This window comes from Colletotrichum lupini, chromosome 2 (assembly GCF_023278565.1).
Source record: "Colletotrichum lupini chromosome 2, complete sequence".
Classification (NCBI taxonomy): domain Eukaryota; kingdom Fungi; phylum Ascomycota; class Sordariomycetes; order Glomerellales; family Glomerellaceae; genus Colletotrichum; species Colletotrichum lupini.
The window spans coordinates 2,282,056-2,297,579 of NC_064675.1; the positions used below are offsets into that span (position 1 = coordinate 2,282,056).

Genomic DNA, 15,524 nt, shown 5'->3' on the forward strand with positions numbered 1-15,524 from the left:
ATCGCGCAGAAGAACGCGCGCAGGGTCCCCCGATGATGCCCACACTTTATCTCTGTGCCTCGGCATCTTTGCCCTTCGGACATTACCCTTGTTTCCTTTTTGGTTTTTTCGGTCTCATTCTCATCCAATGCAAAGTGATGTGTATCTTCTGACGAGTGACGACGATTCTGGATTTCCTCTTGTAAATTGTGGATATACCTAGGCATCTTTTCCGCTGGCAAATGTCGCCATGGCCTCGCCATCTTTCGATAAATAGGAACGCTGCACTTGCCCCCGTTCCGAAGCCCGGTCCTCTGAAGTAAAAGGGGTCTTTTTCATTGTAACCTTGTCCACACATCACGATCGACATCGATCCTTCCCATTTCTTAGATAAGATAGTGAAATTCTCTTTTATATCATCAGCGCGACACGACTCTGCAACAGTGTAACACTACTACTGCTCACCCCGCCCCCTTTCCCATCTTCGACCATCTCTCAGAGATAATCCACATACACACATTCACAATGGCGGCTACAGAGTCAACAGTAGGCCCCGAGTTCACGGCCAAGGAGGTTGCCGCGCACAGAGAAGCAAACGACTGCTGGATGGTTATCCACGGTGAAGGTAAGTCAAATACCCACCAAACTGCACTTCCCGAACTCGTCCAAAGACCACCAAACTAACCCGCCAAACAACAGTCTACGATGTCTCAAAGTACCTTCACGACCACCCCGGCGGCGCAGATGTCCTCGTCGAGGCCGCCGGCGTCGATGCCTCGGAAGCCTTCGACAACGCAGGCCACTCCGAAGACGCCTACGAAATCATGGCCGACTTCAAGGTCGGCAAGCTCAAGGGTGTGAACAAGCGCTCCGCTCCCAAGGCTGTCCGCCTCCAGCCCAAGGCCATCCCCGAGAAGAAGACCTCCGGCTCCGGCTCAGCAGCTCGCGTCGCATCCCAGGCTGCCGCCGCCGCTCTCTTCATCGGTCTCGGCGCAGTCGCCGCCCGCCACGCCTCCTCCACACCCGCCGGCCAAGACGCCATCGCCGCCATCCAGAGACTCAACATCCAGTTCCCCGCATGGCTCTCCTTCGGCAGCGGCGCCGCCCGCTCCAAGCGCACCGGCTTCGGCTTCATGGAGGGCTTCGCCGTCGCCTCGGCCTTCTTCGCCGTCGCGGGCTCCATCGCAGCAAAGGAAGCCTCCAAGCTCCTCCACTACGAGCTCACGCCCATGCACTACCGCCCGCACAAGAAGATCCCCAAGGTCGCAAAGGCCAACCCCCTCAACCAGCGCGGCTGGCTCGACCCCGTCTCCTACCACCCGCTCCCGCTCGTCGAAAAGACCCTCCTCACCCCCAACGTCTACCGCTTCGTCTTCGAGCTCCCCACCCCGTCCACGGTCCTCGGCCTGCCCATCGGCCAGCACGTCGCCATCAAGGCCGAGATCGACGGCAAGTCCGTCTCCCGCTCCTACACGCCCACCTCCAACAACGCCGACCTCGGCAAGCTCGAGCTCGTCATACCCTGCTACCCCGACGGTGCCCTCACCGGTAAGTACCTCGCCAACCTCGAGGTCGGCGACGAGGTGCAGTTCCGCGGGCCCAAGGGCGCCATGCGCTACCGCCCCAACTTGGCAAAGAAGATTGGCATGCTCGCCGGCGGCACGGGCATCACCCCCATGTACCAGCTCATCCGCGCCATCTGCGAGGACGACCGCGACACCACCGAGGTCAGCCTCATCTACGCCAACCGCTCCGAGGCCGACATCCTGCTGCGGGACGAGCTCGAGGCCTTTGCGAGAAAGTACCCCAAGAACTTCAAGCTGCACTACCTCCTCGACTCGCCGCCCGAGAACTGGGCCTACGGCACCGGATACGTCACGCAGGAGATGATGGCCGAGCGGTTCCCCTCTCCCGGTCCGGATTCCCGCGTCATGCTCTGCGGCCCGCCTGGTATGGTCAACGCGGCCAAGAAGTCGTTGACGAACCTGGGCTTCGAGAAGCCTGGTGCCACTTCCAAGATGTCTGATGCCGTTTTCTGCTTCTAAGCTGCTTCGCTTGTTGGGGGAATGGCATAGAGAGATACCATGGGACGTTGTGATTATCATTGTTTCGGAAACCTTTTTTTTTTGTGTCAATATCCATGGGTTGCATCGTAACGGAGTCGAGGAATGGGTGCATCGGGGTTGGTGTCTGGATTGATGACATCCCATCTGTACCATTGTTGATACCTGCCTGTAATAGACTACAACATCTCCTTTGTCATCTTTAGAGATAGAAATGAACAACCACAACAAACTCTGAAGCTTCGCGACTCCTTTTTCCTGAATTCCCTGATTGATCGGTCTGTCAGACTCTCACAGTCTTACCGAACCTTCCCCACCCGCACTGCGAACTGGATCTCATGCTGACAACTCACATGCACGATGCCAGCATGAAGTGTTCTCCCTCTAGTGTCCCTTCTTATACCCAAACCCTCGTGATGATCCTCGTCTGATGCAGTGAGAGAGCCGAGAAAGCGTACCAGCTTCGCCAGCGATGAAGTGAGACTTTGCCTGTTGCCCAGCTCTGTGGTTCTAATTGTGGGTGTTTACGACTGTCGAATCGTAGAAGCACTGCGCAAGGCCTACGCTGATGGCGCCTCATCTGCTTCGGAGTTATGCTGTTCTGCGGAGAGGAGCCATCTACTCTTGTGAAACCGAACCTTATCTGGAGCACTTGAGGGTATATCATCCTCGCGAGATGGTGGTATCTATGAAGTATCCAGATGGATGCGAAGGTCGTTATTCATGCGCTGTGCTGCTGGCTACAGATGACTGCCATTGAGGGTTGTCCCATTATGCCTCATATTGCTCCCAAGGCTTCTTGCTCCGGGCCTCCTGGCTCCTTAGGTATTCTCTCGTCGCCATGAGAGCTTTACCCAGCCGATTCTCACCCCAGTGTTGACGGTGAGACAAGGCATGTTTAGCGGTATATCCAATGCCCCAAACGCGATCCTTTGACGCAGCCTCGCAGAGCAAACGATCGCCTGTGGATAATAGCTTCCGGCACAGGTGCGTATTCTGTCCGAATTTCGCCTTGTTGCCCATATCAGCAACGGGACTCTTGATCTGATCCCAGCTCTCGTTCGTGAACCCAGTGACGTTTCTGCCCAGTATCTTTTGTTCCTTTGGGTTGCTGGTCGCTAGAATCCCCGTTTGAGTGGAGGCGTCGTGGAATCTTGCGGCTTTGCAGTACATTATGAATTGCTCAGCACAGTTGAAGGTGATACTTCCATCAGGGTCCATGTCGTCTACGGTGTGGCCGATAAGGTCGGAGATGTCTGCCTTGGAGACGGTGAAATCGGCTTTGTACCATTGACAAAACTCCCCCCATTCGGCGTCCGGCATGTAGAAGAACAGGGGATTGTCCAACTTGCTGTTCTCCGAACGATTATTTGTTTTCGGCATGATGACTTTATGTGCTGTTTGGTTTCTTGTATGTATACGTCGGTGATGTCTCTTTGAATGTTGGCGAATTGCGAGACTGGCGACAAATGAGTTGTTGATAGAGGCAAGGAAAGCGAATATGAAAGTAAGACGGTTTCTCCTCTTCTGTTTGCTACAGAGAAGGGAGAATGCAGCTAATTTATAGCCATGTGTAACAATCAGCTATCCGGGTGACTCAATTCTTGACCATAAGCATCACGTGGTACAGAAATGAGGAAATGGACCTTTGCGTTTTCCAAATGTTTCGGAGATAGATTTGAAGTATACCTTACTAAAACACCTTGTTCGCTGGAGAAGCTACATGTAGGTACCTGATCAAACGCGCGCTCTTTGGCCCCAAATGAGAGGTTTGCGTCAGTTACACTCAGTTGTTTCGAGGCAAAGTAAGTAGGTACTTCGAGATATTTGAGCACGATTGAAGGTAATCAGCGCTGGCCATCTGATACTTCTTTCTACCTTCCGCAAATCGTTTTGGATAAATATGTTTTTAGATCAGGTAGTTTGGCAACGCTACGTTATCTTTCAAGGGGAAGGTCGATAATATTTGTGGTACCTTGTCGCTCTGGCCTCAACATTACCTGCCGGAAATCTCGCATCGAAGCTTTGGCTATGCTACATTGCCAATACAATGGGGATATATGCACAGTGATGAGTTTTTTGGTTATGTTGTCAGTTTATTAGCACCCGGCGGCGCTGTTTGTCTTCAGTGTGATTGTAAAAACACCCTACCGTCTCAAATGTATCTACCTAGGATACCTGAAGACGACAATCTCATTGAAGCTGTCTCTGCATTGTGTAAACCAATGCCCATACGATTACAAACAAGCTACTTTATGTTTGTATCTCGCAGCTCCTTCTTCGCAGCCTTGAAGCTGAACAGAGTGCGAGGTCTACCCACATATATAGGTATTGGTTTACCTCGTACAATACCTACACATGCTACACTCTTCATCACGATCAATCGCTTTCAAACATGTAGGGGATTGAGAAAAGCTGATTCTCTGGTATTGCTGTTCTTTGATTGTAGACTCCAGTGAGAGGTTTCTCTGTTCAACGAGTACTTAGAATCTTGTCACGCTGAAATGAGCGCTTTATCTATCTTGACTCCCTCTGATGCCTCTGATCTCGAGAACAAGGGTCTCCTGGGTCCTCGTACTGGGAGGGGCACTCGGCTGATCCATAACCGGCGTCTCAATGCCCAGGCTGACAATGAATATCAGCACATCTCGCTCGATACACCCCTCACTTCTTTGAATGCCTTTACTGAATTCCCCGAGTTTCTAATCTCGTATGCTACTTTGATCCACGTTGGTTTCACTGATCGGAGAGCCACGAACATCTGGGAGAAGTGGACAAATTGGCCCTCCACAGGTCCCAGCCGTGAGATTGACCCTCCGCGAGGTAATCCTCAGGTGACTTTCTTTGACTTCATCATCGGTCGTTTCTCTGGGTTACCGGACACGTGGACTGAAAATGACCCGAACTGGCTCACTCTTTTGAGTGGCTACGGTCTGAATCACGAGACACAGCTCGCGATTATGGATCCGATGTTCAAGTACACTCGCCTCACGATGTCATGCCTCGACTGGGCCAAAGATACAATCAGAATGCGATTTGAAGCTCTCCGCGATATGCAAAGAGCCTCCAGATTGAGAGATTCTGGCTTAATCAACCTGGTCTCTCTCACAGGTCCCGCCAGCTTCGGCATTCAGACTCGCAACGCTCACACCCGCGCTGAGTCTTCTCAGACAGGACAAGGCTCCCTTGGTGGAGGAAGTTCTGCCTCCAGTCGGGGGGGCCGTCTCAATCGATCCTCTTCCAGTGTTCAGAGGGATGGAACCCGCGGTGTAGCAGCTGGAAGCTCCCGGTCCGCGTCTGCCATCGCAGCTCGGAATGCCCCTGGTTTCACGATATTATTCAAGGGAGTTGAACAACACCGAGTTGCCAATCTCTTGAATGTCAATGGCCAGATCGACCGCATCAGCCCTCTCCGAAGCTGGGCGCCGACAGACTTCAGTGGCCATGGCGAGCTCTACTACTTCACGCCCGACTACAAGGTGGCCGAGCGATACGCCGCATTCGCAAAACGGCGTGGCCATAATCTGGCGGTTTGCATTGTCTCCATAGCGATTCCGAATTCCGCCATCGAGCAGATGGATTCTCCAGAGCTTCTACGCACCTTCTGGCCCAGCCCGGAATGGAAGGAGCTCATTTGGACTTGTCGGCGCGGTCAGATCCATCCGAGACATCTCCGCAAGTACAAGCTGGCGACCATTGTAATTGGCACTATATCTTCCCGCCCGAACGCCTTGTATGAAACCATGCAATCCCCCGCGGGGATCACTTCCGACTTCGTTCTCAAGGTCGACGACATGAACCCGAATTCTGCACCTGCGACTCAATTTGTTTTCAGCGCTGAAGAAGGCGAGGAGTTCTTCAGAGAGCATGTGGGACGTAACATTCGCGTTACCCCCTTCACCAGATCCGATCTTGAAGAATGGGTGAATGACTTTCGTCGATCGCTGTCCTAGACACTTGTTTCAGTACTTGCCTTTCTCTGTATGAGACAGTATCAATATTGCTATCGGAAAAGTTGGATACAAGCACTGTGGGTGCGCAGCATGCGTACTCTTTCGAAGCAGTGTGGACCTGAGTGAGTAAGTCGAAGCTCCCACACCTGGTCTGCTGTTTTGAGTACTAGCGTTCTGACCTTCGGAATAAGAGCTTAGGCTAATGGCGGATTTTGGTAGGCATTGCTATCTTGGTTTATGGCTTCGTCTTTTAAGGATGACTGACTGGATCTGGTGGACTGGGAGAATTAGAACAGGATAGACTGGGAGAAGGCGTTCATGATTTACATAAGAAGCAGACCAACTCAATTTACACTCTTTTACAACAGTATGAATCGTAATGTAGCTGATTGTTTGATCTAAGTGTGTTCGGGAGTTGATGACTGCACTGCCCTTGGAACCATAGAGACGACAATGTGCAATTCTTCAAAGCTTTACCGGAATACTTTACGTCTCTTATTGATTTCTTAGTTCATTCCACATATCATCATGCCATTGAGCAGTAGTAAGCTTTGGGCCGATCAAACGGGTATCTTGCTTACGTCAATACTAACGAAAACTAAGGTAACCTGGAAATTCAGACGTGATGAACTCCTAGAGTGTTGAGTAAAAATGGAGTTTACCTCTAGTACTGTTCATACTCAACTTACTTCCTGGTACTGGTAGACCTCAGCCACACTGCGTATGTTATTTGGACGTGTGATAGCATATGGGCGACCATACACAAGTTTCCAGACAAGGTATCAATACGAAGATAAGTATGTACTGAAAATTATGTATTCGCTGAACTGAAGTCCGTGCTTCTCTTACTATGATTTTGTCGATAGCCGCTTTTCCGCCGTTGTCGTATGAGTGGGCTCAGCTCCGAACTTGCCCCCATTCATAGAAAGAGGCCTGGCCTGTCGGTTCCCCATCCACTCCCACGGTGACCCAGGCGGAGATGAGTGCCGATTATTATACGATCTCCGCGTAAACCCAGCTTCAACATCATAATCTCTTGAAGTCGGAGACATCCCGTCATGAAGAAGCGGCACCTCTCCACTTGTCACCCTCCTCATCTCCGCAATCGTCGAAGGCCGCAGCGTCATGCTCTCATCCCGCGGAATCATCCTCCCCCGCCTCGACGTCGTCCACGTTCTCGCCTCATACGACAGCTGAAACTCCATCGTCTTCATGATCCCCGAGGACGGCGGCTCGGCCGCTGCCCCGTCTGACGATATCGTCGATGTGGTGAGCGTAGTATCAGCAGTGAGACAATCGAACCCGCCGCCGCTGGCCCCTGACCCGCGCCGTAACGGAAAGGCCCACGACGCCCGACTCCTTGGCGGCGGCACCGGCCGCATCTGATTCGCTTGTGGGTCGGAGGAGATCCGGGATTCGTATGAAAAGTCGTCGAACCGCAGGCGTAGTACGTCGTTTTTAGATGTGCCCCCGCTTCGAAACCCGTTTTGCCTCCTCTCTGTTCTGTCCGATAGCGCCATCGAATCGTTTGTGATTGTTGGAAGGTCCCTTGTTCGCCAGATGCCCCTTTCGTATCCCCGCCGTTGCCTTTTCCCGAGAATGTGTCGAACCAGCGGGGATAGAGCCGGTGCACAAGCTGCAGCTATGCCAATTCCGGGCTCGATGTTGCTCCAGATGGCGAGATATGCTGTGTCGCCTTTGGAAAGTAAGTAAATGACCAAGCCTGGCTATAGGGGAGCTTTTTTGAGACATACGAAGAAAGTTTTCCTGGTTGAGCAGTGCTGGAACAGCTACTGCGCGCACTATTGTCGCAATGCTCGCTCTAAAGAAGACGAGAGGTGATTAGTGAGTCTAGAAGCTTTTGCGTATGCTGGTAAACGAATAGGCAGGGCGACATACATGGATGCGAAGCCTAGCAGCAGAATGACTAGTAGCTTCGTCTTCAGGCGCATCTGCAGGGACCAGACAATCAACAACGGCAGAACGCCAAAGGTCCAGTCCGCGAGACAGTTCAGAATCGCGAGGGTGTATGTGCAGCCAAGCACGACGCTATCTGAGAAGCAGCTGCCTGGTGTCCGAGGGCCCACGTCCCAGAATACGTGAAGCGGTCTGCACTGGAAGATGACCAGGATGAAGTACAGTGACCCGAACACGAATGTCGAACAGAGGAGTATTCGAAGTGTCCAAATGTGTAAAGGTACAATGGCAATGCTGAGCAACAGTAGACCAACGCAGACTTTCAGTAGTAGAGTAGTAATCAGATAGAGGAGTTCGCCGGCGAAGAAAAGCTGCAGATAGAGTATCAGCTCTCTAGTGCGCACAAGGTGGAAAGAGTTCAAGCTTGTTGGTTCACCGTTGAGGACTCATCTACACATACCTGAAGAGCTATCCTTCTGTCCTCTGGCGAAAACTCTACAGCATCATGTCCAGACCCATGGAAGACTGCTGCGATATCCGTAAGAAGGTACGCGGTGAATGTAATCTGGACCAGGCATATGAGCTTGTCATCGAGAGTGAAGACCCGTGTCAGGAAGAGCCTCGAGTAGATGCGCAGCGGCACTGCGACCCAGGTGAGGCAGAGGCAAAAAATGGCGACCGCGATAACGCGACGAGGTCGGTGCGGGTCAATGTCGACGTCTACCATGGCGCGACATGAGGTTGATCGTACCTGATGATTGCCACTGCTGCATCAGGGAAGTTGCGGCAGGGGCAAGAAAGGACAAACAGAAAGAGAACAAGGCAAGAAGATCTAGGGAGCCAGAGTCGGCCGTATTCGATGGCATGCGATCCGTAGGGACGGCACCCTAATGAAAGAAGGTCGGGTTACGCAAGGATCGGAACCATCCTCTCTCCTGGATGCGGGGATGGGGGGTCCGCTTGAGCTCAAAAGAACGTAGAGACAAAAGTCCAGATAGAAAGAATAGACTTTGAACCGGCACCTGGCTCAAGCTTTTGGATCGGCACCACGCCCAGAGGCCACGGGCCGGGTGTTGACGTCGGAAAGTCTGATGGACGTGGATACCATCTCGCCTTCTGAAGATCAGTTATCCACATCTGGACAAAGGGTGTCCCCAATGGAATCCAAATGGGTACTCCCCATGAAACGTGGGATAAGCTCGCCCAAAGCTTGAGCTAATTACTGACAGCTGGGAAGAAAGAGGCATTGGCGCGTGCTCCTCTAAGTCTAAAATGCGATGTGGCATTGTGGGAAATGCGACGATTCATCCAAAGTCACTCGCCCTACCCGTTCTAGTCGTCCCTTGTATGCTCCTCTACCTCGACCCAATAGGCTTCTCACTCGATTGTTTTGGGCTGATGTCGTAAATAGTCTAGTTTTTGTCGAGCCTCTAATGCAATTGCAAACGGATCAGCACGGAGCAAATGCAGAAATTTCAGGTACGCTGCAGCCATGCACGACGATCAGACGGAATGTGGAGGGGTGCCACGGCTCATATCACATAAAAGACATCATAAATGATATGATTGAAGGGGCGAAGAACTCATGGTTTGAGACATTTACTTGTCAGCTTTCCATCTTGGGACGGTGGCTTGAAGTATGAAGAGATATTTGGGAGCTAGTCTACTTGAAAAGTCGACGGAACAGGCAATAAATACGAACTTGCACTGGCGTTAGACGATCTGGACCTTTTGCCCCGCGCGCGACTTTTCTCCCACAGCCTCTGATATCGAGCTTACGTCTAGCTCAGCCACGCCGCGCAGTACTGGCGCGTCTCCAAAGGTGCCAAAGTAATCAAGGTCATCCACTGCTAGTGCTGGGGGCAAAGGTAGGGTTAATGTGATGTGTTAAGTAGTGGTTGATTCTTCTAGGTAATGTAGGTAGAAGCCCCTAATGTGGGCAGAAGCCCCTATGTATAGTTATAGCTAGTTATTACTAATTATAGTATATAACCTATAGCTATATAGTATAATAGCCTACCCCCTAATTAAAATTTTATAACGTCCTTATTACTTATATTCCCTAATTATTTCCTTTAAATATAACGTTATTATAATATAATACTATTATAATTATTATAAATATATTACCTAAAATGTTTTATAATAGTTATAATTATTATACTTAATAATATAATACTTTAATAATAAGTTACTAAGTTATCCTTATAGTTTAGTATCGAGATCGCAGAGTACTTTCTTATAAATTATTTTTTACTTGTTATTAAGAATCGTTATATTAATTATTTTTATTATATAATCTACTTCTTTTTATTATCCTCTTTTTTACATTTTTTATTAAAAAAGAATTATCCTTATTTTATTATCTATTATTATTTTAATAATAATCTTTTATATAAACTTATAAAATTCTTTATTATTATCCTAAACTAAGGTCGTATTATATTATAAAATTATATTCCTAGGCTTTTCTTTTTTAATTAGTAATTATTTTAATTATTTTAAAAATAAGTATTAAGGCCCGGGAGTCGTATTAGTAGTTTAAGGTACTAGCTTTTATTATTTATAAGTAGTAAGAAGCGTATTTAATATATTATTATATTTAGGCTTTATAGAATTATAAATAGTAAGGTATTTTAATAGCTTAATTTAGTTAAAATAGTTGCGCTAACTTTTTAATAAACTAAAGCTATATAAATATATTATTATTATAATTTCCTTAGCCGTTACTTTTTTTTTTAATAATTTTACGTAAAGTTTTATATATAAAATATAATAATAAGTCGCCTTTTTTTTAATTATTTATAAGTATTTAATAAAGAGTTATTATAACTTAAATTTTATTAAACTCTAAGAAAATAATATTATTTAAGTTATTATTAAAAAATACTATAGTATAATATAAGTTATTATAATTCTTTTTATATAACTAACCTCGTTATACTAACTTAAAAATTAAATAGTACTACTTAAGTATTATCTTATTTAAAATAAATATATTTAAATTAATTCTAATTAGTTATACTAAGGGATTATTAAGAATCGGCTTTAGGGGTACGGGTATTTTTTTTAATAAATCGTCCTAAGGAGGATTTTTTTATAAAGTTATTATTTTTAGCTTCTTATTACCTATATTCTTTATTCTTTTAGTTTTACGTTTTTTTTTATTAATAATTTCTCGTTAAGTAAAACGCTATTATTAAATTTTTTTTATTAAACTCCTCGTTATTAATCCCTTTTTTAATTTTTAAAAAATCGTTATTATTATTTAATAATAACTTTATATTATTAGCTTTTTTACTCTTAATTTTTAATTTTATAAATAATAAGTTATTATTAATTATAATCGGGGTTTAAGCTATTATCTTCTTTAATTAGGATAGTAACTTCCCGTTTATTTAATTTTAGATTCTTTAAGTAGTATTATTTAGTATTATAAATAGTTAAGTATTAAATTTTTTAAATTTTTTAAAAAGTAAGTTTATAATAAATAAGTTATATATATTAAATGAACTAGCGAATCCCCTATATTTAGTTTTAAGTCCGGGGTCCTCTTTACTTACTAAGTCGTTATCCTTATTTTTTATTTTAAATAATCCGTCGTTCTTATTTTTAATAGTTAATAAGTATTATAATAACTTAAAAACGTTTATATAATTAATATTAAGGATTATTAAATTATTAAAATTATTAATAAACGTTTAGTTAGTACTTTTTTTATCGTATACTTAACTAGCTAAGTTAATAAAGCTATTATTAGTTTTATTTAGTTACGCTATTTTAATATAAATATATAAAAAAGAAAAAAAAAGTATAACTAAAATAAGTAAAAATAAGGTTTAAATAGCTAATTATAAGTAATATAGAGTTAAGATCAAATAGTAAGTTCGATTTTTAGCTTTAAATAAGTACTTAAAATTAAAAATAGTTAATACTATTTTTTATTATAAAAAGGAATTATTATTTAACTAAATTAAATATTTTTCTTTTTATAGTAATAAATACCTCGTTATAATAATTTTATAAAAAAGTTCTAGTTACTATTTATATTATTTACTTAATCCCTTTAATTATAATAAGAATTATAATCTATTCTTATTTTATTAAATATTGATAATCTTTTTTAATAAATTAGTAAGTAAAATTACTATTAATATTAGTAATACTCGTCTATAGATATTAAGTAGTAATACTAGTTCTAAGTAGTTAACTAAGATTACGTTATATATTTTTACGTATTAAAATAAGTCGAGCTTATATACGAGTTATTTAACCCGTTCGAGGATCGTAAAAGGCCTAGTATATTATTATAAGTATTTCTTTCTTAATATAATTAATTATAATATATTATAACCGCGGTATAATCTTAATATAATACGTTATTTAATTTTAAAAAATTTAGTAAGGCGCTTTTAATTATAGTATAATTTTATCCGGATGGCTACGATAATAATAGTATTATATACCTTAAGTTATATTTTTAATCTAATTAGTAATTTATTTATTATATTTATAACTATATTAATAATATTATTAAAAGTAAATCCTAAAATAATTTCGTTAGGTAACTTAGTTATTATTGCTAATTTATTATTATTAATCTCGAATTATAATTAGGGAATACTATTAGGCTATCGGTTTAGGGATTTTAGTAATATAAAGTATATTTATAGCGCCGACTTAATTATAAAGTTTATCTATTTATTTTAGCTATTAGTCTAGGGATAGTAAGTTACTAAGTATAATAGTTTATTATTATACTTATCCTATATATATTTTTATATTATAAAAAGGAATTTAGGGTCTCTATTACTTAGAATTACTTTTAATAATCCCTAATTATAGCGCTATAAGAAGTTTATTAATAACGTTACCTATTTTTTTATTATTATCGTTTTATATTTAAATATTAGACTAATCTATTTAAATATCTTATTAGTTATTAATAAAATATAGTTATATCCTTCTCCCGAAGTTAGTAATCTTAAAATAAAATTAATAGTAATTATATAATAAGGATATAATAACGGTATAATAGGTTATATATTACTATATAGTTAATATATTTTAAGTTTTATTATTAAGCACGTTAAGTAACCCTAGATATAGCGCTTTAGATTTTATATAAATCGTAGTATATAATATCTAAATAATATTATAACTATCTTATTATAGCTTATATAGTTTTTTTTATAAGCTATTTTAAAAATATTAGCGTAGTATATTTAAGGGATATATAATTAGTTATATATACTATATATTACTTTTTATAATAGTCCCTTATATATAAAAAAATAATTCGGCGCGGTTCTTTTTAAGTAGTATTATATTATTACGGATTATTTTAATAATAAATTTAAAAACTAGGTTTATATCGTAACTTTATTAGATTTTTTTTTAAAACTTAGTACTATTTTAAAAAGAATTATATTAGTACTATCCTATATTATTAGTAGTATAATATCGTTTTCTAGTTACTAGTCGTTAGTTATATATATCGGTAATAAACTAATTTATATAATATAAGTATTATTAGTTAGGAAAACTAATTATACCTATATCTATATTACCTAATCGTTTAGTACGTTATTTAGTAAAACGTCTAAGCCGCTATTTATTAAATTTAGCTCGTTATATCCTAGGTTAGTTAGTAATTTAAATAGCGCGTTTAATATAATATATTCCTTACTTAGCTTATATATAACCTAAATATTAAATTAGCTAGCGTACTCTATTGCCCTAATTAGTTTTTTATTATTAATATTATTTACTATAGTATTAGTAATATTCGATTATTATTATAAGCCTACGATAGCGGAATAATTAATAATAATTATTATAATAAGTTTTAATACGGAGATTTAGTAATTATATTTCTTTAGGACCTAGATAAAACTTAGTATTTCTATTTCCGTTAGTTAATATCTTTTTTTAAGCTTAGATAAGGTTCGTAATAAGTATAATACTAGTTAAATATTACCCTTTAGTAGTAGTTTAGTTAGCTTTTTTTCGTTATTTATAATTATTTATAGTACTTCCGGCTTAATATAATAAGCTATAATACTAATACCCGTCGCTATTATATTAAAATTAATAAATAGCGGTCGTATTAAGTCGTAGTAATATAGCTTAATATTATTTAATAAGTCGCTACGTACTTTTTTAAACGCGTACCGTTCTTTATTAATAATTATAATTGGGACCAATTTTATTTATTATTTATACTTAGGATTTTTATTAATAATTCGTTTATTATTTTTAGTCCTTTATTATAATAAATCCGTTTTTAATTATTTTAGTAGTTTTATAATAAATATATATCCCGGGACGTTATTACGGAGGTACTTTATAAGGCTAATAAATATCTCGAGGTTATAGAAAGTCGTTAAATATTTAAGTTATTTAAGAGTATTTAACTTTTTTATTATAATAAATAAGCCGAAGGTATCGACGTATTATTTAAAAACGGTAGTACCCGGAAATCCTATAAAGGTTTTTAATAAGTTAATATTAATATTTTTTATTATAATAAACGAAAGACGGCGTCGAGGTTAGTAATATACTTTTTTAACGTATTAAATTTAATAATAATATTATTATAATATAATTAGGCTAAGACGTTTATAAAAAGGGCGTCTATTTATTATTAAATATAGGCGTTTAAGTTTTTATAACTTATTATAACGTAATTAAAAATATATTATTTATTAAGTATAATAATTATAAAAACGTCGCGAGATTCGGAGTATACTTATTATTAATAATAAAACGAACTTACGTTTATAACCGTAATATAGTACTTATTTTTAATAATATTAAAAATATTGTTTTATAATCGTATTAAGTAGCTATTTAGGAGTACGATTTTATTTAGTTTACGGATATTAATAACTATACGGCTTTTTTATTTTTTATTAACTTTATATTATATTATAAAAATTAAAAATAAAAACGGTACTAAGTTTATAGTATAATATAGTCGTCCTTAGTTAATAAGTATATTTAGTTATTTCTAGATAACTTCTTTTTTATTAACTCCTAAATAGTAAATTTTCCTCGTCTTAAGGACCTCTTTTTCTTAGCCTAGTTTAAAGGTAATTCGTATCTATTAGTCTTTAGGAATATTAATAAAGCTAGTATTTTTAAAAACGTCTTAGAAATAGTCTAATAGGGGTATAAAATAGTTTATTTTATTAGCTCTATTATATATTATAATTCTAGTTATATATTTCTTTATTTAGTCCGTTAGCTAAACTTTTATTAGCTTAAAAATTATAGCCTCGTTTAGCTTATTATTTATATTACTAAAATTAGCTATTATACTCGCCTAGTCGTCGTTAATTTACTAATAATAGGCATTTTTAATAATTAAATTAAAAGAGCCGACCTTAGCTTTTATAAGGATTATAATAAGTTTATTAGTATTATTAATAGTTATAATATAATATATATTCTCGTTAATTAATAATACGTAAGATATAAATTTATTATACAGTATTAGCTTAAATAATAAGTCTTCGTTAGTTATTACGGAATATAAAACTAAGAGTAAAGAAGATATATATAGTAATATAATTATTATCGTAGCCGATCGGATCGTAGCCTTAATAAG

The 15,524-nt window shown here is 40.1% G+C and overlaps 4 protein-coding genes across 4 annotated transcripts; 2 read left to right on the plus strand and 2 right to left on the minus strand.

The window, feature by feature from the left end:
* Positions 1-504: 504 nt before the first annotated feature.
* On the plus strand, positions 505-2,024 carry CLUP02_02958 (oxidoreductase NAD-binding domain-containing protein; the record flags this gene model as incomplete). Its single annotated transcript, XM_049281986.1, has 2 exons — positions 505-604; positions 679-2,024. The coding sequence occupies 2 exons, from the start codon at positions 505-507 to the stop codon at positions 2,022-2,024; spliced, it is 1,446 nt and encodes a 481-aa protein (XP_049139129.1).
* A 789-nt stretch (positions 2,025-2,813) lies between these two features.
* On the minus strand, positions 2,814-3,425 carry CLUP02_02959 (uncharacterized protein; the record flags this gene model as incomplete). Its single annotated transcript, XM_049281987.1, has 1 exon — positions 2,814-3,425. The coding sequence occupies one exon, from the start codon at positions 3,423-3,425 to the stop codon at positions 2,814-2,816; it is 612 nt and encodes a 203-aa protein (XP_049139130.1).
* A 1,121-nt stretch (positions 3,426-4,546) lies between these two features.
* On the plus strand, positions 4,547-5,995 carry CLUP02_02960 (uncharacterized protein; the record flags this gene model as incomplete). The annotated part of the gene is made up of 1 exon (XM_049281988.1): positions 4,547-5,995. One exon carries the CDS (start codon positions 4,547-4,549, stop codon positions 5,993-5,995), a length of 1,449 nt encoding a protein of 482 aa, XP_049139131.1.
* An 848-nt stretch (positions 5,996-6,843) lies between these two features.
* CLUP02_02961 (uncharacterized protein) lies at positions 6,844-8,639 on the minus strand (the record flags this gene model as incomplete). Its single annotated transcript, XM_049281989.1, has 4 exons — positions 6,844-7,682; positions 7,750-7,817; positions 7,895-8,283; positions 8,373-8,639. The coding sequence occupies 4 exons, from the start codon at positions 8,637-8,639 to the stop codon at positions 6,844-6,846; spliced, it is 1,563 nt and encodes a 520-aa protein (XP_049139132.1).
* Between the last annotated feature and the right edge of the window lie 6,885 nt (positions 8,640-15,524).